Source organism: Carettochelys insculpta, chromosome 6 (assembly GCF_033958435.1).
Source record: "Carettochelys insculpta isolate YL-2023 chromosome 6, ASM3395843v1, whole genome shotgun sequence".
Classification (NCBI taxonomy): Eukaryota; Metazoa; Chordata; order Testudines; family Carettochelyidae; genus Carettochelys; species Carettochelys insculpta.
The window spans coordinates 64,397,785-64,411,638 of NC_134142.1; the positions used below are offsets into that span (position 1 = coordinate 64,397,785).

The 13,854-nt window shown below is 47.6% G+C and overlaps 1 protein-coding gene across 1 annotated transcript in view; it reads right to left on the minus strand.

Moving 5' to 3' along the window:
- The window catches only part of UBR1 (ubiquitin protein ligase E3 component n-recognin 1), a 177,757-nt gene that overhangs the window by 98,929 nt on the left and 64,974 nt on the right, over nucleotides 1-13,854 (minus strand). The window contains exons 13-16 of the mRNA XM_074997084.1: nucleotides 12,399-12,498; nucleotides 11,995-12,123; nucleotides 10,916-11,096; nucleotides 8,981-9,042 (exon numbers count right to left, since the gene is read on the minus strand). Coding sequence (XP_074853185.1) covers nucleotides 8,981-9,042; nucleotides 10,916-11,096; nucleotides 11,995-12,123; nucleotides 12,399-12,498 — 472 coding nt within the window. The remainder of the gene's footprint in view (nucleotides 1-8,980; nucleotides 9,043-10,915; nucleotides 11,097-11,994; nucleotides 12,124-12,398; nucleotides 12,499-13,854) is intronic.

Consider the following 13,854-nt stretch of genomic DNA (forward strand, 5'->3'; position numbering starts at 1 on the left):
ATTTCTCCTCAAATTCGGAGCCCACCTGCCTGGCATGGCTCAGCCGTGCACTTCACCCAGAGACTGACCACAAGAGCCCTGACATTACAGGATGCTGCAGAGCCACAGCATGGAATTTAAACAGCCAAGGGTTGCAGGTGGCCTGAGGTATGAGGCCAAGGAATGGTGCAAAGGGCGCCCCAGAGGCTGCTGCAGCCTCCGTGGGGTCGGGGGGAGGGAGGAAAGTAGTTTCCACTCTGTGTTGTGTGGGCCTGGCCCTGGCGCCCCCCACAGGGCTGCAGGCAGAAGAGGTGGAATCACTGTGCCAAAGCTGACTGCCAATGGGGTGGTGCACAACTTCCCCCCAACCCACCACACTCTGCAAGGGGACCTCCAACCTCCTGCCACAGCCAAATGGCAATGTTGGCTTCCCTGTGCCCCCACACAGTGCAAGACCATATATATCTGGCCCCACCATGAGGTGCATGGCACTTGTTTACCAACTTGGCAGCCCCCAACCAGGCTCTACCCACCAGGGCCCTGCCCCCCACTGCTCCCACTGGCTTCACCACGGCCACCTCCTTTGTCTTTGGTGTGTCGGCTTGGGAGGAGCTAGAGATGGCTCTGGGTCCCTGCAAGCTGTGTGCGCTGGCAGTGCTTCCTCCAATAGCAGGCAACAGTGTGGACAGCTCGTCAATGGGGAGGCAGAACTGGCTGAGCCCCAACTCCTCCCACCCCTGCCTTGCTGCAAGCCTCTCGGGGGACTGGTTGCTTGCTTGAGAACAGCAAGGTGCTAGGGGGCAGATCCTGTGTGTAATGATGGTGGCCAACTGCGCATTTTTGCCTGCGCTCCTCCCCCTACCTCTCTGCCTCTCAGAAGGACACAAAATAATTCAATCAGGACACATGCAGCCCACAGGCCACATGTTTGACATGATTGCTCTAGCTTATATAGAATGCATCTGCCAACCCCCTAAATAGGAAGGGCCACCTTAAGCTTTTCTCCCGTGTTCTGACTCCACCCACAATTCCTACAAGATGCCACTGTCTGTTCTAAACCCCTAACTTGGTCTTCGAAGTCACCAAGTCGACTCAGAGACACCAGCAATTAGGTCTCCATCAGTGATCTGCCAAGATACCTACACTCCTCAGAGACAATGCATCTTACAGAATTCAAGATTTTAAAAGTTGTAAGTAGAACATTTGCTGGAATTCAGTTGCAGAATGAACAAAAGCTGGAGGAGAAGGACCACACATACATACAGTGGTATAGTAAACTCTTTCATATCTATTACCCAAAACTCTCAAATAACCAACATTTTAACCATAAGTAAATTTTAGTTACATTTTCCCTAAGTCCAGCATACTAAAAGTAAATACAAATAAATACAGCAAATACAGTATTAAGTTTCCTTTGTACAATACTACTGTCATTGGTAAATAAAGTACTCTATATACATTTGTTTGTTTCTTAATATCTAATCTTGTTTTTCTTTAGTGATATGCATTTCTTGGTATAGCTCTCTATTATCCAAAACATCTGAATATCCAGCCCCCTCCTGGTTGTGGGGCTGACAGGTATGAAAGAGTTTACTGTAATTTGATTCCTATTCTGTGCATCCTTTAATAAGTGAAAATACTAGCACATATTATTAAAACACTCTAAATTAAAACTTCCAAGGAAAACTTCCTCAAAAACAATTTCATTAATCAGTGCAGAAGCAGTTTTAAAGCTATACTGGCCTATTTGTACCCTGACAGACTGAGATTATCAGGGAAGGTCCAATGCATTCCGACATGTTTCTCCTTGCCAATGAACAGGAGGTTGGCTTTGACTGCCAGGGCAAACCCTACATTAGCTTTGCCGTGGATCACCATCTGCAAGGTGTCCTCTGCATCCCTCAATGTTTGCTGAAGGGTCTGAATGGTGTTGCTAATTTTATCAGCTTAGTCAACAAGGCATAACTGGGATGAATCCCAGCTCAGCTCCATATTTGACTCAAGAGTGTGCTCACTGAGAAGGTGATGGATGCCCAGGTGTGGGAGACAGCATATTTTCGAACAGAAAGGCTTATTCATGCTCTGTCTCAGGAATTGAGCCATACAGCCCTATACAGTCTTGGTGCAGGGCACAAGGATGCTCAGGACAAATGACCAGGTCAAACAGGCACTACTGTTATAAATCTCCAGTAAAAGACACAGATGGTATAAAGCGCATTTGAACTGGACCACCCTTGAGGACACTCTTGAAGAACAGTTAATTACTACAAAAATTGGAACAATAGAAAACATACTTCAAAGTTCTGCTAGTTTAGTACCATTGGTCCCACTACCGTGGAAGGATTTTACCAGGCACTGAATCAAAAACTATAGTGGTACAAAACCAAGAACACTGAAGGAAAAAGAAAGGTTACTCACCGTAGTAACGGTGGCTCTTCGAGATGTGTCCCCGTGGGTGCTCCACATTAGGTGTCGGGCTCGCCCGGCGCCACAGATCGGATCTTCCAAGCAGTTTCTGCCGGACAGCGCATACGCCGGTGCGCGCCGCTCCCTTGCACGCTCCTGGCCACGTGCGCGATCTGGTCCCCGCCAGTTCCTTGACCAACCGCCCCGGATGCTCCTGCAAAACACTAAACAGAGATCCGAAGCGGGGAGGATGTGTGGGTAGTGGAGCACCCACGGGGACACATCTCGAAGAACCACCGTTACCACGGTGAGTAACGTTTCTTTCTTCTTCGAGTGTCCCCGTGGGTGCTCCACATTAGGTGACTACCCAGCAGTAACCCAAGATAGGAGGTGGGTAATCGGATCATGTACAGCTTGTCCCCGAGAGGACCGCTGTCGAGAGACGGGTATCCTCTTGGAATACCCTGTGAAGGGCGTAGTGCTTGGCGAAGGTGTCATAGGATGACCAGGTCGCCGCTCTGCAAATGTCCTTTAGCGCAACGCCCTTGAAAAAGGCTGTTGATGCCGCCACCGCCAGAGTGGAGTGAGCCCTGGGCGGGGCCAGTAAAGGAGTCTTCTTGAGTTCGTAGCACATTTTTATGCAGGATACAATGTGCTTCGAGATTCTCTGCGAAGAGAGACCTCCTTTCGATTTGGGAGCGAGAGAGACCAGGAGTCTATCCATTCTCCGGATACGCTTGGTCCTGTCTATATAGCAGGCCAGCGCCCTCCTCACGTCCAGGAGGTGTAGGCGCGCCTCTTTGTTAGAGTTATGAGGCTTTGGATAAAACGAGGGTAAAACAATAGGTTCGTTAATATGAAACTCTGAAGAAACCTTAGCAACAAAGGCTGGATGCAGCCGTATGGTTACCGCCTCCTTGGAAAAAAACAGTGCAGGGTAGCGTTGCCATAACTGCCGCAAGCTCGCTCACCCTGCGAGCTGACGTGATTGCGAGAAGGAAGGTCGTCTTTATCGTAAGGAGGCGGAGGGAAACCGTGGCCAAAGGCTCGAATGGTGGTCCCGTTAGTGCATTAAGCACCAGGTCCAAGTTCCACGAAGGTGGAAGCGGTTTCCGAGGGGGGTATAGGTTTACCAACCCTTTGAGGAACCTGGTTACCATGGGATGGGCGAACACCGTGTGCCCTTCCTCTTCGTGTCTGAACGCCGAAATGGCGGCGAGGTGGACCTTTAACGAGGATAGTGAGAGTCCTCCTCTCTCGAGGTCCAGTAAATACTCTAATATTACAGGTATAGGCACCGAAAGGGGGGATAGCTGTTTGGTAGAACACCATGCCATGAAGCAAGTCCATTTCTGCTTGTAGGTCTTCCTGGTGGAAAGTCCTCCTGCTACTTTCTAGGACTTGTTGCACTTCCTCCGTACATGTGCTCTCTATGGAGCTGAGCCATGGATTAACCACGCTTGTAGTCGCAGGCCTTGGGGGTGCGGATGCACTATGGACCCCTGGGCTTGCATGAGCAGATCCGGCAGCACCAGAAGGGGCATCGGTGGACGGTCCGACATGCGCAGGAGTAGGGGGAACCATTGCTGTCGATCCCACGTTGGGACTATCAGGATCATTCGGGCTCCTTCCCTCCTGGCTTTCTGCAAGACTTTGTGGATCAGCACTGTGGGAGGAAAAGCGTAAAGCAGGGGGGCCCTCCACGAGATCGCAAATGCGTCCCCCAGGGACCGCCATCCCACTCCTGCCCTGGAGCAGAATCGTAGGCACTTCTTGTTGTGTTGAGTGGCAAACAGGTCTATCTGGGGAAAGCCCCATGCGTGAAAAATCGGTCGTAGCAGATCGGGACGGATCTGCCACTCGTGCGTGAGTGCGAAACGCCTGCTCAGCTGGTCTGCCTTCACATTGTGAGCGCCTGGAAAGTACGAGGCTTTCAAGGTTATATTGTTGGCGATGCACCAGTTCCACAACTGGACTGCTTCCGCACATAAGGCACGGGACCGAGCTCCTCCTTGCCGATTTATATAAAACATGGTGGAGGTATCGTCTGTACTGATCCCGACTACTTTGCCTTGTATATGGTCTCGAAAGTGTCTACAGGCGTTGAACACTGCTCTGAGCTCCAGTATATTTATGTGCAGTGACTGTTCCGTGGAGGACCACAGTCCTTGCGTCACCTCTTCGCCCATGTGTGCTCCCCACCCTATGAGGGAGGCATCTGTTGTAAGAAAAACCGATATTTGTGGTTGGTGGAAGGGTACCCCTGTTAGCAAGTTCTTGGGGATTACCCACCATTGCAGGGATTTGCGCACCTCTGTTGCAGGCGACACCACCCTGTGAATGGTGTGTGCTGCCGGTTTGTATACGCTCGCCAGCCAGTGCTGCATTCTGCGCATATGTAACCTGGCGTTCTGTACTACGAACGTCGCTCCATGTGGCCCAGCAGTTGTAAGCACGTCAGAACCGGCACCGTAGGGCTGAAGGTGATGACTTGCACAAGGGAACCGATGGCCCGAAAGCGTGTCTCTGGTAGATGCGCGCTCGCTGTAATAGAACTTATGTAGTGCCCCTATGAACTCTATGTCCTGTGTGGGGTCTATCTTTGATTTTGCCAGATTGATAACCTGGCCCAGTGAAGAGAACGTGCCTGCTGTGATGCGTATCATGTGTAGTACCTCTTCCTTCGAGGCCCCTTTGAGTAGGCAGTTGTCCAGATACGGGAATATAAATACCCCGTCTGTGCAGGTAGGCTGACACCACTGCCAAGGTCTTGGTGAAGACTCTGGGGGCTGAGGAGAGGCCAAACGGTAGGACCTTGTATTGAAAATGTTCTTTGCCTACCATGAACTGGACGAATCGTCGGTGAGCCGGATGGATAGTTATGTGAAAATACGCGTCTTGTAAGTCGAAGGCTGCGAACCAATCTCCATCATCCAGTGCCGTAAGGATGGAGGTGATTGTCATCATCTGAAAGCGTTGCTTGCGCAGGTACTGGTTGAGGCCTCGAAGATCTAAGATGGGCCTCCAGCCTCCTGTCTTTTTCTCCGTGAGGAAGTACCTCGAGTAGAACCCTTTCCCTTGCAGTTGCTCCGGCACTCTTTCCACTGCCCCTATGAGCATGAGATGGTCTACCTCCTGCTTGAGCCTCGCTACGTGGGAGGCCTCCTGGAGGTGGGGCCTGGGTGGAGGTCGTGGCAGTGGGAGCGACTGGAAGGGGATGGTGTACCCCGTGTCTATGATCTCCAGCACCCATTTGTCTGTGGTGATCCTTTGCCACTGGTCGTAGAATGGTCGGAGGCGATGGTGGGATAACAGCTTCAGATGACCTTGTGCGATGGTAGTGATGGCGCAGCCCTGGATCTGTGTGTCAAACTTGTGGCCTTTGGCCCTGCCCCGAGGACGCATGGCTCTGTTGGGAACGTTGCCTGGGAGTTCTGTACTGCTGGTGCTGTTGATGTCGCCCTTGCTCGCAACCCCTGTGGTACTGGGGACACTGTGGCTGGTACTGGTTCCGTCTTTGTTGAGGGTAGTACTTTTTCTTTCTGTATGGAAGGGTGTAAATCCCCAGGGTCCTAAGTGTGGCTGTTGAATCTTTACTGGAATGAAGGACCGGGTCAGTTGATTCAGCAAACAGCTTCTGCGTGTCGAAGGGAAGATCGATGATCTTTGCCTGCAAATCCCTCAGTATACCCGAAGTCTGGAGCCAGGACTCCCTTCGCATCACCACTGCCGTAGCTGTGGAGCGTGCTGCTGTGTCCGCAATATCCAGGGCGAGCTGAACTCCCGTCCTCGAGGCCGCGTAGCCTTCTTGCACGATGGCCTTGAGCACCGGTTTCTTGTCCTCTGGAAGCGAGTCCATGAGGGAGGTTAACCTAGTGTAGTTGTCGAAATTGTGGTTCGCTAGATGCGCTGCGTAATTTGCCATTCACAACAGTAGTGTGGAGGAGGAGTAGACCTTTCTGCCGAACAGCCCTAGCTTCTTGGCATCTTTGTCTGTTCCCACTGCCTTGAATTGAGATGTCTTTGATCTTTGTTGCGACGACTCTATCACCAAGGAATTTCGTTGTGGGTGGCTGAACAGGAACTCCATGCCCTTCGCCGGCACGAAGTATTTCTTGTCCGCTCTCTTGTGGACAGGCGGAATAGTCGCAGGGGTCTGCCATATCGTAATGGCGGATTCCAAGATTGCTTCGTCAAGCGGTATTGCTATTTTGGAGGAGGCCGGAGGTCTCAGATTTTTGAGGAGCTTATGGTGTTTCTCTTGCACCTCTGCTGTCTGGATGCCTTGTGTGAAAGCCACCCTTTTAAACAGTTCTTGAAACTGTTTGAGATCGTCCGGAGGATGGTCGTCCCCCGGGGCCATAGCCTCGTCTGGGGAGGAGAGAGAGGAACCACTAGGATACACCTCTCTGGACCCTTCCGGTTCCTGTTGGCGATGGAACATCCGCTCGCTGGAAGCTTGCGAGGGAAAATCTCGGGGTTCCATAACCAGTTCCCCCTGAGATACTTGAGTCTCTGTCCCCGTTCGCCATTGCCCTCGGGGATACGGGACCGTCTGTGGGGATCCTTCCCTGGTAGAATGCCGGTGGTGTCTGTGCCCCGCGTGATAGGGACGACCATGGCAGCATGGGCACTGTTCTTGGGAAGGTGACCTGGACCACTCCCTTGGTGCGTACCCCCTGCGTCTGGGGGAGCGAGATCATTGAGAGACATGGGACACTGGAGAGAGCGATTTGTGATAGTACTCCAGCGGCTCAAACCCCAAGAAGGGTGAGGGTGGTCCCAGCCAGGGCGAGGTTGGTTGTAAAAACGGAGATGGGGGCTCCGGGTAGGCTAAGGGGGACCCCTGCCTTCTAGTTGGAGTCCGCAGCATGAGCGGAGGGCTGAGAGAAAGCAACTCTGCAGCCCCGTCTGGAGAGAGGCTGCGGTGCCTTGTTTTCTGTGCAGCCTTCCCCCTCCCTTCAGGGGGTGGCTCCGCCCCCTGACATGCAGGGGATCTCGGCCCCGTCCACGCCGCACTCGGCACACTCTTGGGCGGTGCCGCGCGGGCAGTGTCCTCCGGCGCCTGCAGGCTGCGTGCCTGCGCGCTCTGCACCGCCGGTTCCCCGGGGGTCGGTGCCGCTGCCTGCGGTGCTGCCGATACCGGCGCTTGTTTAGCCGCCGCCCTGCCTGCGGTGCGGGGCGGCTCTTTGATCATCGGAGGCTGAGCCGCCTCCACGTGGCTCTCCGTGCCGCCGCTGATCACCTGTTGCTGCGGCTGGGGGATGTGCGCTCCTCCCGTCCCGCTCGCTGTTGCTGCCGGCAGGGATCGGGTTGGGGAAACTTTCCTCCGTTTTTGCACTGATGGGGTGAGGGAGGCAGCTTTCCTTTTATGGGCCCCAGAGGGTCCCTCCTGCTGCGGCCGCTCCGGCATGTCTGGCTGGAGGGCTTTGTCGAATAGCAGCATTTTAAGCCACATCTCCCTGTCCTTCCTTGCTCTGGCTGTTAATTTTGCACAGAAGGAGCATTTCTGCGTGACATGGGACTCCCTAAGGCACCTTATACAGTGACTGTGCCCATCAGACGCTGGCATTGCCTCTCGGCAAGACTCACATTTCTTGAATCCTGAAGAGGACATTGTTGGCGAGTCTTTTAGTTGTTAATGGGGTACTTAGCACCTTCTCTGTGCTGTTTTTCCCCCTCTCGGATAGCCTGCTGCAGCAGGAGGGCTAACGGCCCTAGGCTCCTGGCCTCCGGTGCTCCGCTTGTTACTAGGACTGGACTGAATTCCATCCCGCTTATTTTTTTTTTTTTTTTTTTTTGAAAATAACAACTGGCTAACTTAACAATAGATTAAGAACTTGAAAACTTTAAAGAAAACAGCTAAAAACCATTGAATACGCTAACTTGGCCGTAGCCTAGTCGGATTCCGTCTGCAGCCGATGGCGGTTAAGAGGAACTGGCGGGGACCGGATTGTGCACGTGGCCAGGAGCATGCAAGGGAGCGGTGCGCACCGGCGCATGCGTGGTCCAGCAGAAACTGCTTGGAAGATCCGATCTGCAGCGCTAGGCGAGCCCGACACCTAATGTGGAGCACCCTAATGTGGAGCACCCACGGGGACACTCGAAGAAGAAGTAGTAAGTGTTCAAACCATACAACAGATAATATCTCTTGAGAAAGAGAATAGTTCGGACTGAGTCACAACAGCAACACATAATCCCATACAAATAGACTTGGGATCAGATGTCATTTAGGAATTTTAAGTTGATAGACACAGAACAGTTGACATGTGGGATAGTATTTTTTTTCCAGGAAATAAATTCACCCCAGAGGTCTTAGTACTCTCTCTTGAAAATTAGTAATGCCTCTAAAGGTAAGGCTGTATGTCCTTCCCTCCCTGTAATGTTGATTTAGTGCAGAAGATCTCTAGGGAGCTCTCTGCTATTCAACAATAAACCAAACCAACCATTTATTTTACCTATACAGCAATTTGTTCTACTAAACTATTAGAAAGTATTCAACTATCTTTTTTCTTGCCTCATCATTAAGATGCTCACCATAACGTAATTCAGCAAAAAAAGCCAAGCCCAGTTACCATCTGAAGCAGACACTTACAGAAGGCACAAACTCCTGCAGCCTTGAGATTGCTCCAGTCTTGCTTAATCGTACATGTAGGCCTGTAGAACAAAGGGGATGGCAAGTCACCATAAATCAAAGGCAATCAAGTTGGCTTTTCAATCAATCAGATTATAAATGTTAAACCAAAGTATTACAAATCTGAGACAAAACTGCCAAGCTATAAGCAGAGTTTGCTAAAGAGTATTCACAAAATTATGATTTCTTGATTAAGTGACAACCTGTGGTCACATATTACACAATTATAAGTTATGATACAAGTCGCCTTTGTGGCCAATGCAGTGACAAGAAATTGTTTAGAAACAGCATCTGGTTTCATCTGAGCTTTAGGGAAAGCAATAGATACTCATTGCAGAGGTCCTTCATTTTCAACCTAAAGATCTGCACTGGTACGAAAAATGGTCTTTTTTTTTTTTTATTGGAGTGGAGGAATGAGGAGAGGAAGGAGGGATCATGCTGACGGCAGTAAGACACAGGGAAGTGACCGACACCTCTGAACTCTTTTTCCTTCTCTTCAGATAGCTTCTCAGCAGCATAGAGCTAAAGGATGGTGATGGTCAAGAAGATTGTGTAACTTTGCCGTTTGCACACAACCTAAATGTAGGAGGAAACTTGCCTCAAAACTAAGTTTGATAGGATAAGGCTATCTGGCTTATAAACCCTGTGATAAGGTTAAGACAGTGCAAATGGTTGGTGCACAAATTGCCCTGCTGCCCCACAAAGTCCATGTAAGACTAAGTTCATCAATTCACGATTTATGGGAAATTTAAATAATCAAGGCAATAAGGACCAGGAATTTTGGAATCCACATATATTATCATTAAGTGTTAGCCCAATACTTCATGGCTACCATGATTATAATACAGTAAACTCTTTCATATCCAGCAGCCCAGGGACTGGGAGGTTGCCAGATACTGAAATATTCTGGATAATAGAGAGGTATACCAAGCAATGCGTAACACTAAAGAAAAAGAAGATTAGATATTAAGACACCAACAAAATATATGCACAGTACTTTAACAAAAACAGTAGTATTGTACACTGTAAACTTATACTGTATTTACTTTCATTATATGCTGTACTTACGGAAAATATAACTAAAATTTACTTATGGTCAAATGCTGGTTATTAGAGCATTCCGGATATGAATTCCAGATATGAAAGAGTTTATTGTAGCATTATCTCAAGTAGTTTGTTGTGCAAATTCATGCAGAATCTGCAGACTGACCATGAATGACCAGTTGGTGTTTGGATTTGAATAAGAGATTGCTAGATTGGATATTATACACTCTATAGACTAATTACTGCCTCCTGGAGTCTCCCTCTCACAGTGAGGGACCCGTTCTGAGGATCTACAATGAGAAGTTAAAGTGCTCTCATGCACAGAGCATTTCATTCTCCTAAAATTCAGAGTTTTCCATCTACAGTCCATGTAACCCAAAGGATTCAGTTGAGCGTCTCTTGGTCTGTCTATATGCTACTTCCTTACTTTGAAGGAAGGATGGTAAGAAGGGTGTTGGGAGTTTATTAATGAAGTGCTGTGGTGCGTATGCAGCACTGCATTAAGCAAATTCCTCCCACCCCTGTGGCAACTTTGAAGTTTTAAACGTTGAACTGCTGGCTCACGTCTAGCTGTGGCTCACCCACCAGTACTTCGAAGTGCCTGGTGTACTTCAAAGTCCCTTCAAAGGCAAAATGTTGAGGTGTAAATGGACTTTGAAGTACCCCGGGCACTTCGAAGTACCAGCAGGTGAGCCACAGCTAGATGTGAGCTGGCAGTTTGAAGTTGCCGCAGGGGGTAGGGGGGAATTTGCAAGAGATTAAACAACATACCTGTTGGATAAAAAGAGGAGGTGAAATATGAAACTTCAATTACAAAAAGCAATTCAGAAAGTAACATATGTGGAGACTCACCTGCAAGTGTCCTGGACAGTGGTAGGTGTATGCTGACAGGATCTACTGACACTCTGTAACGTTTGCTTTCCAGAGTGTGGCCACATAAGTGAAACACTGTCTTCTCCCGTGAATGGCTACTTGTGCTGCACCTCATCACAGCTGCATGGCATTCTTTGTAAGCCTCCAGCAACAAGTCTTCCTAGAATTGAAAAGATTTATAAGCAGATCAATAAAGAAAAGCCACACAAAAATACACCCAACATCCTCCTGCCAGTTGTTTTCATTATTTAATGAGGTCACTAAAAATCAATTAATTTTTTCCTTAGTGCATATGCACATAGTAGTGCATATGTAAAAAACTACAGAAAACTATATATTACTCATTATGATTTATCTGCATAAGTCCCCACCCCCATCAGAAAATCTAGTTTAAATCAAATTGAGGGAAAATGTTGGTTTCTATAAAAACTTTTGAATTTGACTGTAAAATCTGAAACGAAATGGTGTTTCAAATCCACAACTGAACATAAACATTGCCTTTTTTCCCCTCCCTTAAAATCTCATTTAGATTTGATTCTGAATTCTCCCTCTGCCTTTTCAACTCCTTCTCTTCCTACACCACTAAATAAATTCAGACAAAGAGCAATAGGCCCATATGCTCTGCATCTTTTATTGTACACCAGCAGACTATTTCCAAACTCCACTGTTTGAGAAATCAACTTTTTCCTGATCAAATATGTTACATATCAACTTTAGGTGAGTTTAGTTTTAGGTGAGTTATAAATCTGTGAGAATAGGAGGTTACAATGGAAATGTTTAACAGACTTGATTATGGTGGTGTTTAATATCAGGTACAGCTATAACTCATACAGATTACTATAAAATAGTGTCTAAACATAACTGTTCCCTTACTAGGTTCCTGTACCATACCCACTTTGGTATCAGATTATATTATTACCCACAAGAGGAACTTTAAAAAAAAAATCCATTCATAGATTGGTTTTAAGATGATGAACTGTGAGGTTTTGTATTGTACTATAATGCACCTTTACAGAAAAACTTATAAACAATATAGTCCACAAACAATATTTCCTTACATCAGAAGCACACCACTCTTGGAACATGAAAAGAATGTTCTTCAGCTGAATCTGGATAGCAATAGCTGCTTCCCAATCTGGGTCCACTTCAATATGTTGACCAATCTGTCTTTGTATTTCCTCCATCCCCTACAATGAAGGGATCCATAGAATATTCACCAAGTGATCAAATACTTAAATAACAGAAAATCCCATAAAACAAAAATCTACGCTGTTCACAGATGGGTAAACTGGTACAGTGTTACTTTTGCCTTCCACCCACCCAAGATACAGGTTTGAGAATTGTGATCTCAGTTTTGTGCCTGCAATATGGAGAATGTTACCATGGAGAGTACTATGTGAAAAAATAACAGAAATATACTAGTATCTTTGGAATAGTGCACTAAGAAAAAAATATACTGTACCTGCATGCAAGTCAGAATCCTCAGGAAAGACTGGAACCCTTCCAAAAACCGTACCCTCAGTTTGTCTGTCCATACTGTAGGCTTACTGATTAAAATATACCTGTCCAAAAAATGGTATCTCATAATTTCGAATTTTCTTTTGCCCATACAAATATGTAGAGTGTTTTCAAATTCATTGGCTTAAGTCACTATCACACTCATCAAATCATACCACTCTATCTCAAAAACTTTCAGTAAGACTTCCCAAATTAGCAGAGGTACAAGCAATAGGATTCTATTGTTTGGAATTACTAGAATTTGAATACAAATGTATTTTAGGTTTTAAGTGGCTTATTCTTCAACTAATTAATCTAGTGTATAAAAGTAACTGTGAATCTCTCAGGATTTGAAGTACTATGCAAATGTAGATTATTATGAAGTTTTGCAAGGCAAAAAGATTAAATTTCCTAAACCACGTTGGCTGCACGGGTATACTTTTGAATTATCATGTTTCTTATCTACAGAGTTAGTTTAAAAAAATGCTTGAGAAATGGGAGTTGTCAGGAAAATTTCATCAACATTTGTCTTATTTTTCCCCAATTTACACCTTTATATTTTCATAAGATCATTTACCAAGATGATGTGGTTACTCATCTTGGGCAATAATGATGCTTCTTCAAGATGCATGTCCCTGCGGGTGATCCACCCTGGGTGTTGGTGCATCCTCACGCCAGCGCTCAGAGATTCCTCTATAGCTGTGGTTTCCCACGCCACACAGGAGGTAGTGCCTCCTGTGCTATGTGGTATGTGCATGTGGCACAGGTCCCCCATTCCTTCTCTACCCTACCAAACAGAGCAGGACACTCCAAAGCAGGAAAAAGAGGGAGGGAAGCACAGCACCCACAAGGACACACATCTTGAAGAACCATCATTACTGCACAAGGTTAGTAACTTCCTCTTCTTCTTCAAGTAGTTTTCCTGTGGATGCTCCACTCTGGGTGACTATAAAGCAGTAGTAAGACTTGGTGGGTTTGGAGCCCAGTAACAATTACAGTCACAGAACAGCTTGATCCACTTGAATGGAGAAACCAGTGGAGGATGAAAGAGTGTAGTGCTGTGCAAATATGTTGCTAGAAGACCACGTTGCCACCTTGCATATGCCTGTAAGGGGTATGTTCTTGAGAAAGGGGGTGGTGGAAGACACAGCCCTGCTACAATGGGCAGTGACAGCACATGGAAGCTCTTTCTGGCGAAGTGCATAGCAGGTGCGGATACAAATGGGAGAACCACTTGGACAGTCATTGAGATGAAACAGGCAGGCCCTTGGATCAATCTGCAAAAGATGGGAAGAGCCTAGGAGACTTGCACCAAGACTTTGTGCGATCACTGTAGAAAGCCAATGCCCAAACATGCAGAGTCTGTCACACTGCATGAGCAGAAGCAGGATCAGGCTTTGGGAAGGACACAGGTAAGTGGA